At 35.7% G+C, this 16687-nt stretch overlaps 1 protein-coding gene across 2 annotated transcripts in view; it reads left to right on the forward strand.

The window, feature by feature from the left end:
• GABRB2 (gamma-aminobutyric acid type A receptor subunit beta2) overlaps nt 1-16687 on the forward strand; it is a 128520-nt gene that overhangs the window by 25176 nt on the left and 86657 nt on the right. For both annotated transcript variants that reach the window (XM_063292462.1, XM_063292463.1), the window contains exon 4: nt 10084-10304. In XM_063292462.1, coding sequence (XP_063148532.1) covers nt 10084-10304 — 221 coding nt within the window. The remainder of the gene's footprint in view (nt 1-10083; nt 10305-16687) is intronic.

Consider the following 16687-nt stretch of genomic DNA (forward strand, 5'->3'; position numbering starts at 1 on the left):
TAAATTTTAGCCAAGGTGAATTGATTAAGGAAAGTCATTCTGGCAGAGACTCATAAAGTTTGAAGGGTTATTTAGGCAACAGAACCCAGTCCCCTGCTTATGACAGTAATCCGAATTAAAGCATTTTGTCACAGATGGCCATTCAACATTTTCCTCAGCAGCTTCAGAGATAGGGAATGTATCTTCTATCTGGGTAATTGGTTCTATTTTTGAACTGCTCTTACTCTTAAGAAGCTTTTTTCTAGCATCCAACCAGAAAGTCTTCCTCTAACCATAAACCTGTATTCCATGTCTTGCATTGTGGAACATAGTAAAGGGTATGGCCTTCTTTTGTGGGATAACTGTTGGGATGCCTGAAAACTGCCATGTATGCACATTCAAGCCTTATTCAGAATGTTCACAATGTGAGGCTACGATTAAGTTGAGATCATTCAGATCACATTGGCTTCTTGCAGGCATCATGCATTCAGTTCTACTGTCTGCAGACAGAAAGCCTAATTTATATAGCTTGATCTTCTTAACTCTAAGTATATCCAGTTCCCTCAGTTCTTCCACATAGACTTCAGTTTCCTAAGTATATTTGCTGCCTGTCTTTCTCTGAAATGGGCACTCCAATTTGTTTGAAATAATCTTAGTATCATGCCCCAAACTGGATAATGTATTTAAGGTAAGGTCTTGCCACCACAGGATGCAGTGAATATATTTGTTTTTACATTTTTTGAAGTTATGTTGTAATGCAGATTCATATTCAGTTTATGATCAACTTCAGTATCAAGATAATTTCACCTCTACCAATGTCAAGCCAAGGATTCTCCATTCAATTTGATTTATTTTTCTTAAAAGAAAAAAAATCGCATTTGTCCCTATTTAATTTCATTATTCACTAATATAATAATGCACCTTTACAATGTAGCTTTAAAAAAATTCAGTTCCAAGATATAACCACCTTCATTTAAGAGCTACCAAGAACTACCACTTTTAAAAAAATATATAATCGTATGTATCTGTTTTCTCCATGTAATAAGTTGTCTTCTTCAGTTGTGCACTATATTCTCACAAAGTTCATAGGTTTCCTTAGCATGCAGTATAATTACTCCCTTTTTATTGTTTCTATTGCTTTTGAATAAGTAGTATCAGTCAGTTGCTATAAATCAACACATCTCACCAAGTCTCTGATGTACCTGTTTGCCTTTGTCTGGAGTTTAAGTTCATATTGTTTATTTCCATACTCTAAGCATTAATAAATAATGCTATGATCCAGTACTCTTTCTGGTTTGTCACCATTAGACCCCATTAGAACTATAATCCAACTTCCTTCTACAATGCTTGTTTTTACCTGAGATCCTTACTTCAGGGCTCTCATTCAATGAGTCAGTTTAAAATTCTCATCAAGTTCACCATTTTTTTGGCCAGATAGATTTTTACCAGTTTTTCTGAGATGCAATCCATCCCATTCTAGCAGTCAATCATCCTAATAATTCAGACAATGGTCCCAGAAATTAAATCTCTCATACTGACACCATTTGCATAGCTAGTCATTCACTTTCAGAATTCTTTCATTTTTCAGTTTATGGAAGGATGGATGAGAACATCAACTGAAACTCCAAATTCTTGCCCTATCTTCTTAGTCTATTGATGTAGTTGTGTCTGTTGTTTTTAATTTAGTTTGTCTCTGTATATATTTGCAAGAATAATTGTCAGTAAATTAATCAGTCTCGGAAGGTGTGCTGTCAAACTTGTAATTGACTGACACACTCTCTGGAACAAGAATTTAAAAATAATAATCTCTAGCTGGAAATGCTTAATGCCTTTTTAAAAAAATAGCTCTATAATCTAGATTGTTCATACAGAAGTTTTACTGTCTACTCACTTAGAAAAGTTACAAACCATGTGATAGGAATTTTTAGTATTTCCAACTTAGATGTTCTTTTGAAATATTGGTAACTTTTAAAAATATTTCCAGTACATGCAGACAGTTTAACATTGTGTGAATTATCCCAGAGTACAGGATGTCCAAAGAGAGAAGAGAGCTATATAAAAACCTTGCAAAATAATCTAGTGTGTTATAATGTAGAATGATGATTTCTTAAGGGAAATGTTAGGGTGATTGAAGATGATTTAGCCATGCCATTTTTTAGGAGTTCATCAAGGCTATACATTTTTCTTTCTCTTTTCTTCCTGATGTGATCTTTCTCTCTCTCAGAAAATGATATTTGGATTTGCAATATGGCAAGTGCACACATTTGCTCAGAAATTAGTGTTTTCTTTGGTGTTATAAAGATTTACAATTTACACATATAAAATTTGGTGTTGTAAAATCTTGCAAAAATACCTGAGTCATTTTTGTTTATCTAGGGAACAGATGCAGGAGTGGGCTACAAGCTACTATGTATTAAGCAACAACTCCCAGTTGAAGAAAAACAGAAATATATCTATAGATATAGATATCTATATCTATCTAATCTATCTTTCCCACCAAGACTGCACTCAAAATGGCTACCAATCCCTTAATCTGTATTTTCCCTGACCAGAATTGTTAAATGTACAGCTAAGCCAAAACCTACAGATGAGGAACAAACATGCTGTTACTTCCACAAATATTCCTGCAATAAAACAAAATCTAGTAATACAGATATTTTATGTGGGTGGATGGAAAAAGCACTGTTCAACAGTGTAAAGTAATGTGAGCTTTAAATCTTGGTCAACAAGGTCCATCTTCTCCATCTTCTCTATCACCATGTAAAAGGCATCCTCTACAACAGACATCCACTGCTATTCTCCATCAATGAAATTTTCACCAGTGAACAGATAGTCTGCAGTTATAGACAGAGCCCTGTAGGCAGAAAATCCCAGGTCTATTCTTTGGCCTTTTCAGGTGGGGCTAGAAAATCCTGAAGAGCAGCCTAGAGTAAATAATGCTCAACTAAGTGGATCATTGAGTTGACTCAATACAAAATGACTGTGCCTTTTCCTGACAAATCATGTCAAGTTGTCAGATGTATCAAAATTGGTGTTACCAAAAGTTATATAATATGTTCTTAAGACTGTTGATAGTAGTATACTAAGAACAACTTTGTACACAGAAAGTGATATGGGATACCAACATCCTCAGCCGTTCTTTTACTCATTGTTGGAAAAAACATTATTCCTCAAATGTTGGCTGGGATTAGAGTCAGAAGAAGGAGATTACTGAATTTTGAATAAGGCGACATATTCTACTCCAACTTCATTCATTGCTTATTATTAGAAGAGCCAGTTTGGTGCAGTGGTTAAGGTGCTGGCCTAGAAACCAGGAGACTTAGGCATGAAAGCCAGTTGGGTGACTTTGGGCCAGTCACTCTGCCTCAGCCCAAACAACCTCACAGGGTATCAGCAATTAAATGTTCTTCTAAAAATAAAAGGCATACAGTGACTTGGAGCAATCATTCTTTCTCATCCCAACCCATCTTACTGGGTTGTTGTTGTAGAGAAAATATGAACAAAAAAAGGGGAAGGATATAAATCTAATAAATAAATAAGAGATTTCCAAAAATGTTCTGATTGTAATACCAATAGTCACACAATTTAATAGTTATTAAAAATAGAAACCTTCTTGTGGCACAATAAAAAAAAGTACAACAGGTAGCAAAGAAAATTTCAAGTTTATTAAAATATACAGTCATAGATCAAAGACACAGAAGTTGAGAGAGAGAAAAAAACATAGTACAGATGTTCAATAAAAGCCTATTAGTACCCGAACTAAACACACCTCGAGAAGCTATCACATCCAAGTACTAATTGTTATTGCTATGATACCAAATTTTGGCAAGAGATTTCCTGATTGTTTAGTAGGTAGTGGTGACCAATTGCCATATGACAGGACCTCTGAATAGTTTATAACAAGAGGGGAGATTAACTCTACCTCCAAGGATGGTAGATTGGGAATGTACATGAGCTAGTATCTCATTTTCAAAGTCTGAGCAAATACATAAACACTCTTGTGCCTACCATTGAGGGAAAAATACCACTGAGCAGAGAGTATCCAGATGTGCCAGTGTGAAGGCTGTCTTATGAGGTGGGACTAGTAAATGAGACAAACATTTGGGAATAGTAAAAGGAGGATGTATGAGCTCACTGTAGCAGAGATTTGAAAATTTGGTTCTATCTCTTTGTTAATCAAGATCTAAAATTCTCTGCTTGAGCTCTCTCCAGGCTTCATCCAAGGCTAACATGGATACAGACTGGGGGATAAGTCATCAATGAGCCAGTCATCCGTTATTTCTTTCTTGCAAGGAGACTGGTATCTGTCTGTCAAAACTAATAGGGCTAAAGATTTGCATTCCGCCACCCACTGCCCTCTCAGGTTTGTTTAAGTCAATACTTCAACTGGCAGATTTATAATTGAGCCTTCACTGAAATGCAGCAGCAAAGTGCATTTCAGAAAGAGAGCATTAACAAAGCAGGGTATTCAAAATAGGAATCTTAGAAATTTAGATGGAAAAGACTCCAATGCATGGATGTCCCTGTAAGTGTAGCGCTGCACACCATACAGCAAAAGGCATAGCATGTTAGCTTTAAAAATTGCTGCAGGCACGTAGTTGTTAACCTTAAAGGTTGAATATCTGATAATTGTGTTAGATGCTGTTTGTGCTTTCAAATAAAGTTTTGTAGATGGAAGCTTCTCAGAAGAAGGTAACTGGAAATAAATGCAAAGAAATACTTTCTGAATAATCTGTTAGGAAAGGAGGATTTCTGAAGAACAAAAACAGTGCAGTAAAACATGACATCAGATATTTTATCCTGCTCAGTTCAATGGTTGGCTTGTCTGGATTTAAGAAAAGAAGGACAGGGAATGGCTTCATTGTTCTTTGGGTCAGCAGCAACTGGTGGAGTGCTAACATTTTAAAATTTGTATTTTTTAGAATTACATGATTGATTTTCACTAAAAGGAATTGTCTGAAAGGCAATGTATGATGTGTTTCAGATTAATTTATTTGCATTGTTCATTCTGCCCTCAAAGTTTACCCAGCATGTGTTATGTTTTCAGAAAATGAATTCAGTTTTCAGAAAATTAATGTTGTTTAATTGAGTTCTGAAGTCATTTATTCTAAGGTTTTCCCCTCTTTCATGGCTCTGCTTTCCTTAGATACAGTTCCTTCTGCACCTAGCGCTAAGCTAAGCAATTGGTCTGTTTCTTTGGATCATTCAACAACTGCTACAAAAGGAGATTGTTAAAGATATGCACAAAATGGAAAATGTGTTTGGTTTTGAGCTATGAACAAAGGTTCCCACTTGAAATGTTTTGCTAGAATAATCCCAGTTGGTTGTTTTGTTTTCCATCAGAACAAAACTCAAAATGGCTCAAGTATTTAGTTCTAGTCTCAAAACAAACTCTTGAACATAAAGTTCCATTTCAAGTATGGAACATTTAAATGGCCAATGTCAAATTTATTTTTTATGTCTAGAACTCTGAAGACACTACTGCTTGAAACAGCCATTATCTTCTAATGTTGGAACTAAACAGGGGATTTTGTTATGATCTCAAAACAACATTCTCTGGATGTAAATGTGTTCTGTTATGACCTTGAAATTAAATTCTCTGTACACACGAGCTTTATTTCAGTGACAGAATACTAATAGCTGTTAAAAGCTCAGAACATTTTGCACAATGCTACCAATTGTCATTGAGAAAAAGTATTTTATCCAGCAGAAATCTCACTAAGTACAAAAAATACTGTTTACAAACTATTTTAGTTTCTTATAAAATTTTACCCACTTATTAGCTAACATTCTCTGGACAATGAGCAAAGTGCAATCAAAAGTAGATGGAGATATTTAATAATGTTTTTAACCTGAAATTCTAGAATAATATCAGGATGGAATTTTTTCCTCATTGAGAGGTGAAGGATTAGAACTGAAATTACACTTTTGTTGTAGAGTTATAGCTACGATTCTAGAATAATCCTCTCTATAATCAGCAATATGTGAAACCTAACCTGACAGACATTGCTTTTTAGGTAAATAATGCTTCTAGGAGTACACTGCATGCATGAATTCACTTTTGTCAGTTGGTCTAATGCATGCTATTCCTTTATATAATGTTGATGGTAGTTGTAAGGAAACAATTATTGCATTATTACACTTTTAAAAAAATTTAAGGCAGGATATATGTTTTCAAAAGTTAGGCAAATGAATTAGATGATCCTTAAAAACATAAGAGAACACATTTTTTTTAAAATGTGGAATTTGTTAATACTGCCCATAATTATGTTGCATTTAGTTATTCAAGGGAATATTAATAACTTTATCTACAACTAGACTGTGTGTTTTGAAAGTTCTTTTTTACAGTGTAAATGTAGATGATCTTCAAAATATTTTTTTCCAATGTCAAGAAACCACTAAATATTTGTTTGCATGCAGAGAAGAATCCACTATTTCCTTTTTCATCAATTTTTTTATAATTTCCTATTCCTCCTTCTTTAAATCTAATCATATGACAAAGATAATAACATTATAACAAAGTTGCAGTAAAGACTTCTGGGTTTTTTCTTGGTTAACGTTGATGAGTTAAGATCTGGTTTGAGGGAGAGGTATCCTTAGTCATTGTGGTTTGTGAACTGCAACAGGGCAAGATGGATGTCTGGATCTATTCATTTTGGGAAAGATCATGCATGAACTGTGCTAGAGTCATATTTATGCTGATGATGCACTACTCTTTTTATCACACACCAAGGAAGTTGTGGATATCCTTTGGAAGTCTTGAACTGCATTACTTCAGAAAAACATAAGTTCTCAAGATCAGTAATGTTGGGCCATAGCCTTCAATGAAGAATCAGGTACACAACTGGATCACTGTTGTAGTCCAGCTTTGGCTGAAGTATAATTACATCCTTTCCTGGAGAGGGCAGATCTTGCCATATTAATGCATCAATCTCTTCCCATTTAGATTATTACAATATGCTTTGCAGGAAGCTGCATTTGAAGAGTGTTCAGAAACTGATGCTGGTGCAAATCCCTGCATGCAAATTACTTTTGTGGTGTGTATTTCAGAGATTTCCATTAGTTTCTACCACAGAGTGAAGGTGTTGATTTTCTTACTTATAAAGTCCTAGATGATTGGGGGTCAGCATTCGTGATGATAAGTTCCTCACCTATGAACTAAGTTTAAGTCAAAATGATCTTTGTTATTTCTCATTCTCTCCTTCTCTGCTTCAAAGTACACAGTGGGCTGCATTTTGATTGTTGCAGAAATCTTCAGAACAAATTGGACTTCCATATTTGTGAACTTAAAAGACAAAATTGTACCACATTTCTTCAACTGCATCCCAAGTTCCAAACAAATGTGACTGCCCAGAAATCCCTTAACTGTAGGGTGCTTCTTTCCACTGATCCTCTACTGCTAGATTTGTATAATTAAAGTAAGCTAAATTAAAATCAGCTTTTACAAGCCCTCCAGTAGCTAAACATGTCTGGTAGTTGAAGAAAGAAGTTTGTTTCTCCAACATTGTGCTTATTAGAGAATTTGGGTTTGTGGATTCCAGGAACGACTTACTGAAAAATATGAGCACTGTATTATGCAAATAAAATAAATTTGGCATTCTGAAGGTCTTTTCCATGTTTGATTTCAGTTCTCTAATGTGACTACAAATGCCTCTCTTAGTGCTCACCAAGTTAAGGCTTAAGGCTCACCAAGCCTTACCTCCCCACCTCACTTTTTACACTGAAAAAAAAATGTTTTTTTTTTTATTTATTTTTTAAAAAATCTAGCACGACATCTGGAGTGTCTACCTCTGGTCATTTAACTTTGATGTAAATATTAAAAAGTTGTGCAGAAAGAATACAATCCTGTTGGGTTCACAATGCAAGAGTCATGGACTAAATGGAAATCTCCCACTCTCTTGAATAACAGTCCTGAAAAGAGGAGTATAACCACTATAGAACACTTGTAGCCAATTCACAACCAGCTGAGCTGTTCCAGCAATCTCCAGTGATCAGTGGCAGCCAAATTTGCTGAGAATGCTAATAAGATCAACACATGATATTCCCCCATTTTTGTCACTTGATAATGGACTTCAGTCAGGGTTTCTGTTTTGTTTTCTGCATTCAAGTCACTCTTGTCTCCTAGTGACTGCCTGGACAAGTCCCTGCAGTTTTTGTGGCAGCATTTTCAGCAGTGGTTTGCCTTACCCTTTTCCTAGAGCTGAGACAGAATGACTAGCCCAAAGTGGCTTTATGCCCAAGGCAGGACTAGAACTCAGTCTCCCAGTTTGTACCCTGATACCTTAAGCCACCATGTCAAATTGGTTCTCTCAGTCAGAGATTCCAGGATCATTTTAGTTCTATATCCAGGCCTGAAGCAGACCCAGATTGGTCTAGATAGTTCACTTTTCCCACATACATTTGGAATTGGATAAGATATCCTCTCTATCACCATTCCTAAGAAAGAAAAATTTGCAAATGGTAGTAGATATTGAAAATCACACTGTCCATTAAGGACCTCTTCAACAGAGGCCAGTGGGTATAAATCTGTCATGCCTCTTTATATGAAACAACTTTAGTTACCCTCACTGAAGATCTTTACCAGACGACACATTTTGAAAATGTTGCCGATTTTCTCAGCCTCCCAAACCAAAATTGTTCCCATAATCTGTGGCTAAGCTGCTCCCCATAAACTCAGCATAACTACAATGTCTAATCTGAAGCGGATGCAAACAACATATTTTCAGTGTTCTTTACAAATTTGTTATTGCAGGTTGCTGAGTGGTCAGCTGAGTTCACCTCTGGGATAGCTTTGAGCAGACTGCCCAACATCTGAGAAAGCTCTGCTAGGTGATTCACTGAAATGCAGTAATGGTGGAGAAACAAACCCTCTGACTGCATCCTTACCACAAGATAGGCATAGTTATATAGCCCATCTATGCTTGGATATATTTTCTGCGAGATTATTTTGTGTTCACTCTAGCCAGTTGCCAATTCTCTTTATTGTCTGGTGCTGCTCATAAAGCCAAGCAATTTTCCAGGCTTCCCATAGCTATGGAGGGCAATCTGGAGCAATAGTGTCAGTGAATGCCACAGTGAAACTAGGGCCTTAACAAAATTGCCATCTGTTTTCCTGAAATATCCACAGATCTTTTGGGAATCTCAGTCCTGTGGATTGCAAAGTATCTAGGCAAATGATTTAAATCAGTTGCTTGATTAAACCTTTAATCTGTATTAAAATATAACATTTTTCAGTGGTTCGGGCTGTTATATTCAACTGGGAATCATGAAATACTGAGTGATTAAGCAATACATATCAGTGTTGTACAACTGTGGTAGAGGCCTCATCTGGAGGTCCTGATGCCTAAAGGAATAACTCATCATAGGATACTGTGTCTTACTTTCCCAGCATCCTTCGTGGGCTGAATGGATGTTCCCAGAAGAACAGACTTAATTTACAAAGATAACCACATCTCCAGAGTTCAAGGAATATCAAAAAGAGCTGCTCTTTTTGTCTAATGAAGCCTTCTCCAATTTGGTGCTTTTTAGATGTGTTGAATTTTAATTCACATAATCTCCAGTTATGCAATGTATCTTTTTGAATACATTGAAACGAAATCTTTGTTTCTGTCAGAAGCCTGAAAATATTCTTTATATAGACAACCTTCTCAGTTATAATGTGTTTCCTTGATTGTGCTAAGTGCAATTTTGTATTAGGTTCATGTGAATAGTTAGATAAAATACTGTTATTAATATCTAGAAAATTACATTTCCAAACTTTAATCAAATAGTGTTGGTTCTTAAAGAGCAAGCAATACTTATGGGTAATTGTTTATATGATACTGTATATCCAATATTCCATGCTTTCTTTTGTAATTAGGTTTTAAAAAATATAAGGTTATCTTATTGTTGATAGAATCTGGTGACAAATAGTTTTATACTTTCTATTTTAGAGGATAAAACAGTATACAGAATCCTTCAGATACCTATACATTTTATACTGTAGATAATGGTGGTCATTTGGAAGAGTACCCTTTGGTTTGGTTTGCTTATTTCAAGTAGCATAAGAAGGAATAGTAAAACCAATTTTCAACCTATTTTTCCCTCTCTCTTCTATCATTTCAGGACTATACCTTGACAATGTACTTTCAACAAGCATGGAGGGATAAGAGGCTTTCGTATAATGTAATACCTTTAAATCTTACACTGGACAATAGAGTAGCAGATCAGCTTTGGGTTCCTGATACCTACTTCCTGAATGATAAGAAGTCATTTGTACATGGTGTCACTGTGAAGAACAGAATGATCCGTTTACATCCAGATGGGACAGTTCTCTATGGTCTCAGGTCAGCATCAAACATTTTGAACAGCAGTATTCTACATGGCTGATTCCCCTCCCCCTTTGTTTCTCTAGTTTTACTTTTTCCATGTGGGTTGTGGATAGTGTTTGCCAGCTTTCCTCAACCTGGTGCTCTTCAAAACTGTTGGCATTAAACTCCCATAATCTTAAGGTCATCATGGCATCTGCAGTCCAACTTGCCAGGAAGGCACTAGGTTGAGGAAGGCTAGTATAGGTCTTGTAGCAAAACTGAATGCCTTAACCACCAACAAGACAAGTAGCTTTATTCAAGAAACATTTTTACAGACATACATAACTCCATATAAAGATCTTTGCTTAACCATTGAGGTTGAGAGAATACTATTTCTCATCTTTACTTTTTAGCTACAGTATTGCAACTTGCTTCCAAAATATTAGTTTTTCTGTGCTAGTATATAAATAATGTTTTAAAGGGAGTAAAAACAGATTAGAAGGTGATGCCTCTTTTGTCTTTTAAATGGTTCTTATCACCCAATAAGTGGATTTGCAAAATAGCAGTAGCACACCAAAATATATATGTAACAGCTGAAAATAGGCATCAGAATTACACTGTGGCAGAATGTTGGAGAATGGTTTGGTGTCATCAAATTGCAAGATAATATTAAGAGCTCTGCAGCAAAGATGCTTTCTTGTTACAAAACAGTAATATGTATATTCATCCTTGGGATGGGGAGATTTTTTTTGTGTGTGTGAAGTGTCAAGAAAATGTTTTCTTAATTCTTCCTCTACCTTTTCATCTGTCCTTGAATGTCCACTTCATTTGTATTTCCCAACATGATACTGAAAACACACACCTGGGAATAATTTGAAATTGAAGCATTAGAGAAAAGCCAAGAAAGAATTTAGCATCTCTTGACCCATCTTGTCCCTAAATCCTGAAACATACAGACAGAAACACACACACACACCATCATTTTACAGCAAATAACTGTAGATTATCAGATTCGTGTTTGCCACAGAACACTAAGGTGAGTGACAAAACAGTGTAAAATCCTCACAGCATCCACCTATATACTTTGCCTTGTAAAAACAGAAAATATACTTTTATATATAGAAAGAACCATCAAAAAACAGAAATCTTATTGTTTTGTGTGTGTGTGTAGTAATTTTATCTTTTATTTATATTTCAAATTTAGTTAATGCCCATCTCACTCAAAGAGCGACTCTGGGTGGGTTATAATAAAAGCAAAATAAAACCAGAATAAATAATCATTAAAATACAATACAATACAACCATAAACAAAAATATAATCCAAGATATAGGTGCTAAAAAGTTCTTAGTTTATGGGAGGTTCTTCAGGGTGCTAACCATCCCCAGGGTTGGTTACGCCCCCTCCCACCCCACGCGAGATGGCAGAGCCAGGTCTTCACTCCTTTCCGGAAGGCCAGGAGAGTGGGGGCCTGCCTCATCTCTGGAGGAAGAATGTTCTATAGGTGTCCTAACAGTCAGGAACCACGCTGAGACAAGGAATAAGTCTCTAGTGTTTTATTACTGCTACGTTAGACAGAAAATCCTAACAAACTGAAGAAGCGTGGGAAAAATCCAGACAGATAAACCCCAAAAGTCAAGGCGGGTCTGTTCTGTGTCTCTTTGAATGGCTGCTCAACTCCTCACTACTATGCATGCGTTTTCCCCCCTGAATAGGGGCCCCCTCCTGCTCACCATCAGTGCTCATGACAATAGGGTGGGGGCAATGGCAGAGAAGGCTCTCTACCTTGTTCATGCAATGACTTAGCATTTGGCATATCCATGAACTTTAGTGGGTGTATGAAAGCTGGATATAATTAAAAAAAAAAAAAAACTATTTAGTAATCCATCTCATTTAAAAACAAGTTTGTATTAACAAGAAAGATAAAAAATTAGCCTTCTCTAATCTGGTACCTATCAGATTGCAATCTGGATGTATTGGATTTTAACAGCCACACATGCATTTTGTCTGGGAATTATGGAAGTCTAACATATCTGAAGGACACCAGGTTGGGGAAGGTAGATTTAATTCTCCGGAAGCAGTGCCATCAGAGAAGTGACTGCTGATTTTTTATGTGACCAGCAGTGACTCCTTAAGCTAAGTTTGAGAGCCAGTTTGGTCTAGTGGTTAAGGCATCAGGCTAGAAACCAGGAGACCTTGAGTTCTAGTCCTGCCTTAGGCATGAAGCCAACTGGGTGACCTTGGGCCAGTCCCTCTCTCTCAGCCCTAGGAAGGAGGCAAGGGCAAGCCACTTCTGAAAAACCTTGCCAAGAAAACTGCAGGGACTTGTCCAGGCAGTCTCCAGGTGTCAAAAACTGATTTGAAGGCACACACACACAAGGCACACACTACGTTTAATGCCAAAGCACTTCCTTGTAATATGTTTTATATTTAAAAACAATGACATTCAAGATTCCAATATGATTACAAGAGTAAGTACAGTTGAAAATAGCATGATTTATATCAAAACAAGTTTGGAATCATGTTTTCTGCATTTAGTATTTAGATATCTTTTTTTTCTCCCTAAACATTTAAAAAAAAATCCTTTTGAGAATTCTGCTAGAGCTTTGACGAAGAATTTGAATGCTTTCTGTGGCAAGGGGTGTTTCCACTCTGCTTTGACATTAATCGATTAAAATCTTTGCAATAAGATGTTTCTGCAACCATGTGTTTTGGTGTTGGTCATAGTATACAACTAGGAGGAAAAGAGTGGGAATACAACTATATGGCAATGCAATTAAATTTCTGCATGTGTTTATTCTATCGTTTTCATCCAAATGTTTGAGTGATTTCCAGTTGCCCAATCTACTGCCACATATCTGTGCAAATCTCACATAATGTATTAGAATATCAGGACACTACTTCCTTTTAAACTGCCAACTGTATGTACATCACAGGACCAGAGGGAGATGTCAAAATTCAAACCACAGGGAAAGGAACAACATGCAAACTTTTCCCATCTTTTTCTTTAGCATTATATAAAAATACATCTTAGATATTGAAATATAATGCTGACTACTAGAAAAATGGTTGTTTTTTAAGCAAAGTATCTTGGGACTTGTAATAATATGGCCTCTTCCTTTCAGCCTTTTTTTGCTTTGTGAACATTTGAATACCTTTCTTCCAGAAAAAAATCTGATTTTTTTAAAAGAAAAAAATCAAATCTGATACATATTTGAGAGGAGTAAATAATTCTTTATATTTCTGTAGGGGTTTCTTAATTGCTTCAAAACAATTTAAGATACCTCACTGAAATTACTGTTTACTTCTCTCAGTAACTTAAACTGAGATTGAGTGGCTTGCCTGAAGCTACTCAAATAGTTTGTGAGCTAAGATTTGAGTCAACAACTTTCATACATGAATTGTAAGGATGCAGACATTATGTTTTTTCTTAACATTTGTAAACAGCAGCCTGACCTCATTTATGAATAAAATAAACAATATTTTAGTTAAGAAAAAATGAACCTGAGGAACTACCTTTTCCCCATTATATCAGCCCGTCCCACCTGATCATGCAGAGAGGGCATGCTACGGACCCCGTCTGTAAGAGAATTCCGTTTGGTGGGGTCCAGGAAGTGGGCCTTCTCTGCAGTAGCTCCCACCCTGTGGAACATGCTGCCCCTGGAGGTGAGATTGGCCCCATCACTCCTGGCCTTCTAGAGGAGTCTGAAGACCTGGCTGTGCCACCTCGCTTGGGGTGGAGAAGGGAGTAGTTCCTCATGGGGATGGCTGGTATCTTAGATCACTCCTCCCACATATGGGCTGCATCAGATTCTTTGCCACTTGGACTTTTTTACTTTTTTACCCTTATTTTTATATTTATTTATTAAGAGTAATTTTATATTTATATCTTGTATTTACATTGTGTAGTTGTGTTTTAATCAATCATTTTATTATAAACCACCCAGAGTCCCCCAATGGGAGGAGATGGGCGGGGACAAATTAAATACGTTAATTAATTAACTGATACAATTATTAACCTCTTTCTTTTTCAGAATATTTAATTTTTTATTTAAAATATAATTATACACACACACACAGTGTCATTTCCATTTAATTCTTTGGAAGTTACTCTAAAGTTAATATTCAGAATAGCACATCTTTATTATGATCACCAGACATAGCTATACAATTTTGTAGCAGGATTCACAGAGCTCAGATGGAAATACATAATTATTAATTAAGTTGGGAAAAAATTAAATCTAGCACTAAAATACAAGGACTGAAAGATTAAATACTCAAAATACAAAATTATTAAACTGCTTTGCAAAAGTATAAAAGAAAAAATGCTCAGTTTTAGAATAGAGTAATACATAATAAACCTATTATAAAATAACATAAAAATTCAAATAGATTTGCCAAATTACATCATTTGTTTCTTGTCAGGTAGAAAAAGAATTGTCATGTTTCAGTGTCTGTTTCCTAGTAATACAAGCTCTTGAAACGTAATGTGGCAACTTTAATAGTGACTTCATCATCATGGTCTGCAAAAAGCAGGGTTCGATATGATTTCATCATAAAATTTCATCATAAAATCATTACAGCAGCATGTGGGCCAGAGATTCATCTGCTCCTGAGTGTCAGGGACAAAACTGTCTGAAAAATGAAAATATTGGTAATCTTGTCCTAGTACAGCTGAAGACAGCATGTTAACATCTTCTAGGGTAAAATGATATTTTTCAGTAGCAAGATTCTAGAGATATTTAGCCAGGACCAAAGGTTTATTTAGGCTTCCCTCTGAAAAAAAGAAAGCTCCTAGCATTATTTCTCTGTTAATCAAAATCTATTATTTATTATCTGGCATCTTCTTTAGCTTTGGGAAACCCCAAAGAATGCAGGGATGTTATAGGTAGGCCAATAATTTTAATTTCTCCATCATGTTCTTCCAAGTTGAGTAAAAGTTGCCTAATGGCAGCAGTGGGGCAAGGTCTTTGGGGTAGGATGTCATTTTAAGCCAGCAGGTGATCAAACTTATCCAAATGTTTGCTTCTACTGAACTGAGATCTACCTCCACCCAGAGTCCTGCATTGCAAACACACTGAGGAACCCCAGAAAAAAGCGTCAGGAACTTAAATTGAACTGCTTCCAAAAAGGAAAAGTATTTTTACGAGTGCAGCTTTGGTATATTAAAAACTATTTGAACAGTTAAAGTCAAATGGATGTTTTCTTGTTACATTTACTCTAAAATTTTCTTCTCATTTTAAAATATATATTTTAGAGCAACTGGTATGACTAGGGAGATCTTTTGAAAGCTATTGCTTTCCACAGGTCACAGCAGTCAGCTCTGTAGTTCCAATACCAACATATGCCAACAATAACAGAAAATATTGTATACTATAATGTGACTTACAACGATACTGAAAAGGACCTCAATATGTTTTCTAAAGTGCCATGTTTTAATGGTGTATCAAATGAGATGCACCTATATATGAACTTTATGAGGCTTTTTTCAGGATTTTCTTATATACAGTATGTTTACATACAGGTGTCTTATACCTACATCATTCTATGTTAATAGCTTCACTTAGTAAATTTCATAGATTTTTTTTTTTGGCAGAAAACAGAATTTAGAGTGCAGTCATTAACCTCATATGTGGCTTATTAGTAGGTAGTATATTATATGGACCTGCTTCAGTTAAACATGGAACTAATTCAAGAATATTTTACATTGTAAAGGAATTCGGCTTCTTTTAGTCATCACAAGTGATCCAGTATTTTATAATGGGAATGGTTTTGCTAGAAAATAACAATGTGCTATTGACAAATTGCTTTGGAATAAAGCCAAACGGTAAAAGTTATTTTGGATCCAAAAAAGAGCAGTTAATTACTAAAGGTTAGTATTAAGATGGGTTTTTGGGCTGAAAGTAACCAGGAAAAGCAACCTGGCTAGATTGTTCTCCCTTTTTTTTGTATGTAAGAAAGGTGGACGAAAATCTGGTTTTGTGGATGTTGCTGGTTTTTAATATGTATGTTAAAAACTGCATTTTTAACATATACATTATGCATTTTCACAAAACAATTTATTTTTGGATTTTGAATACTATGATTTCTTTTTCCTGATCCCTACAGAAGATTAAAGTAATAAATATGAAGTGCTGCTAAACGCCCCCACCCCCAAAAGAAAGAAAACTTCAGCAGCAGTTATATATGTCAACTCTGGCAGTTTTAACTGGATGAAGCTTCTTACTCCCCTGAAGTAGGTTTCTTTCAGGATCATTGAAAAGAAGGCAAAAAGAAAGCAATGGGCAAGTCATACTAATAAAAGGGAAGCAAAGAGTTGTCCTTAATTGATGATTTTGGTGAGGGATTAGTCTCTTTTGGATAAGAGGTAATGAGAGGTTTCAGAAATGGACTGGAGTTTTTACTTGTCATTATTAATATT

Source organism: Candoia aspera, chromosome 2 (assembly GCF_035149785.1).
Source record: "Candoia aspera isolate rCanAsp1 chromosome 2, rCanAsp1.hap2, whole genome shotgun sequence".
Taxonomy (NCBI): domain Eukaryota; kingdom Metazoa; phylum Chordata; class Lepidosauria; order Squamata; family Boidae; genus Candoia; species Candoia aspera.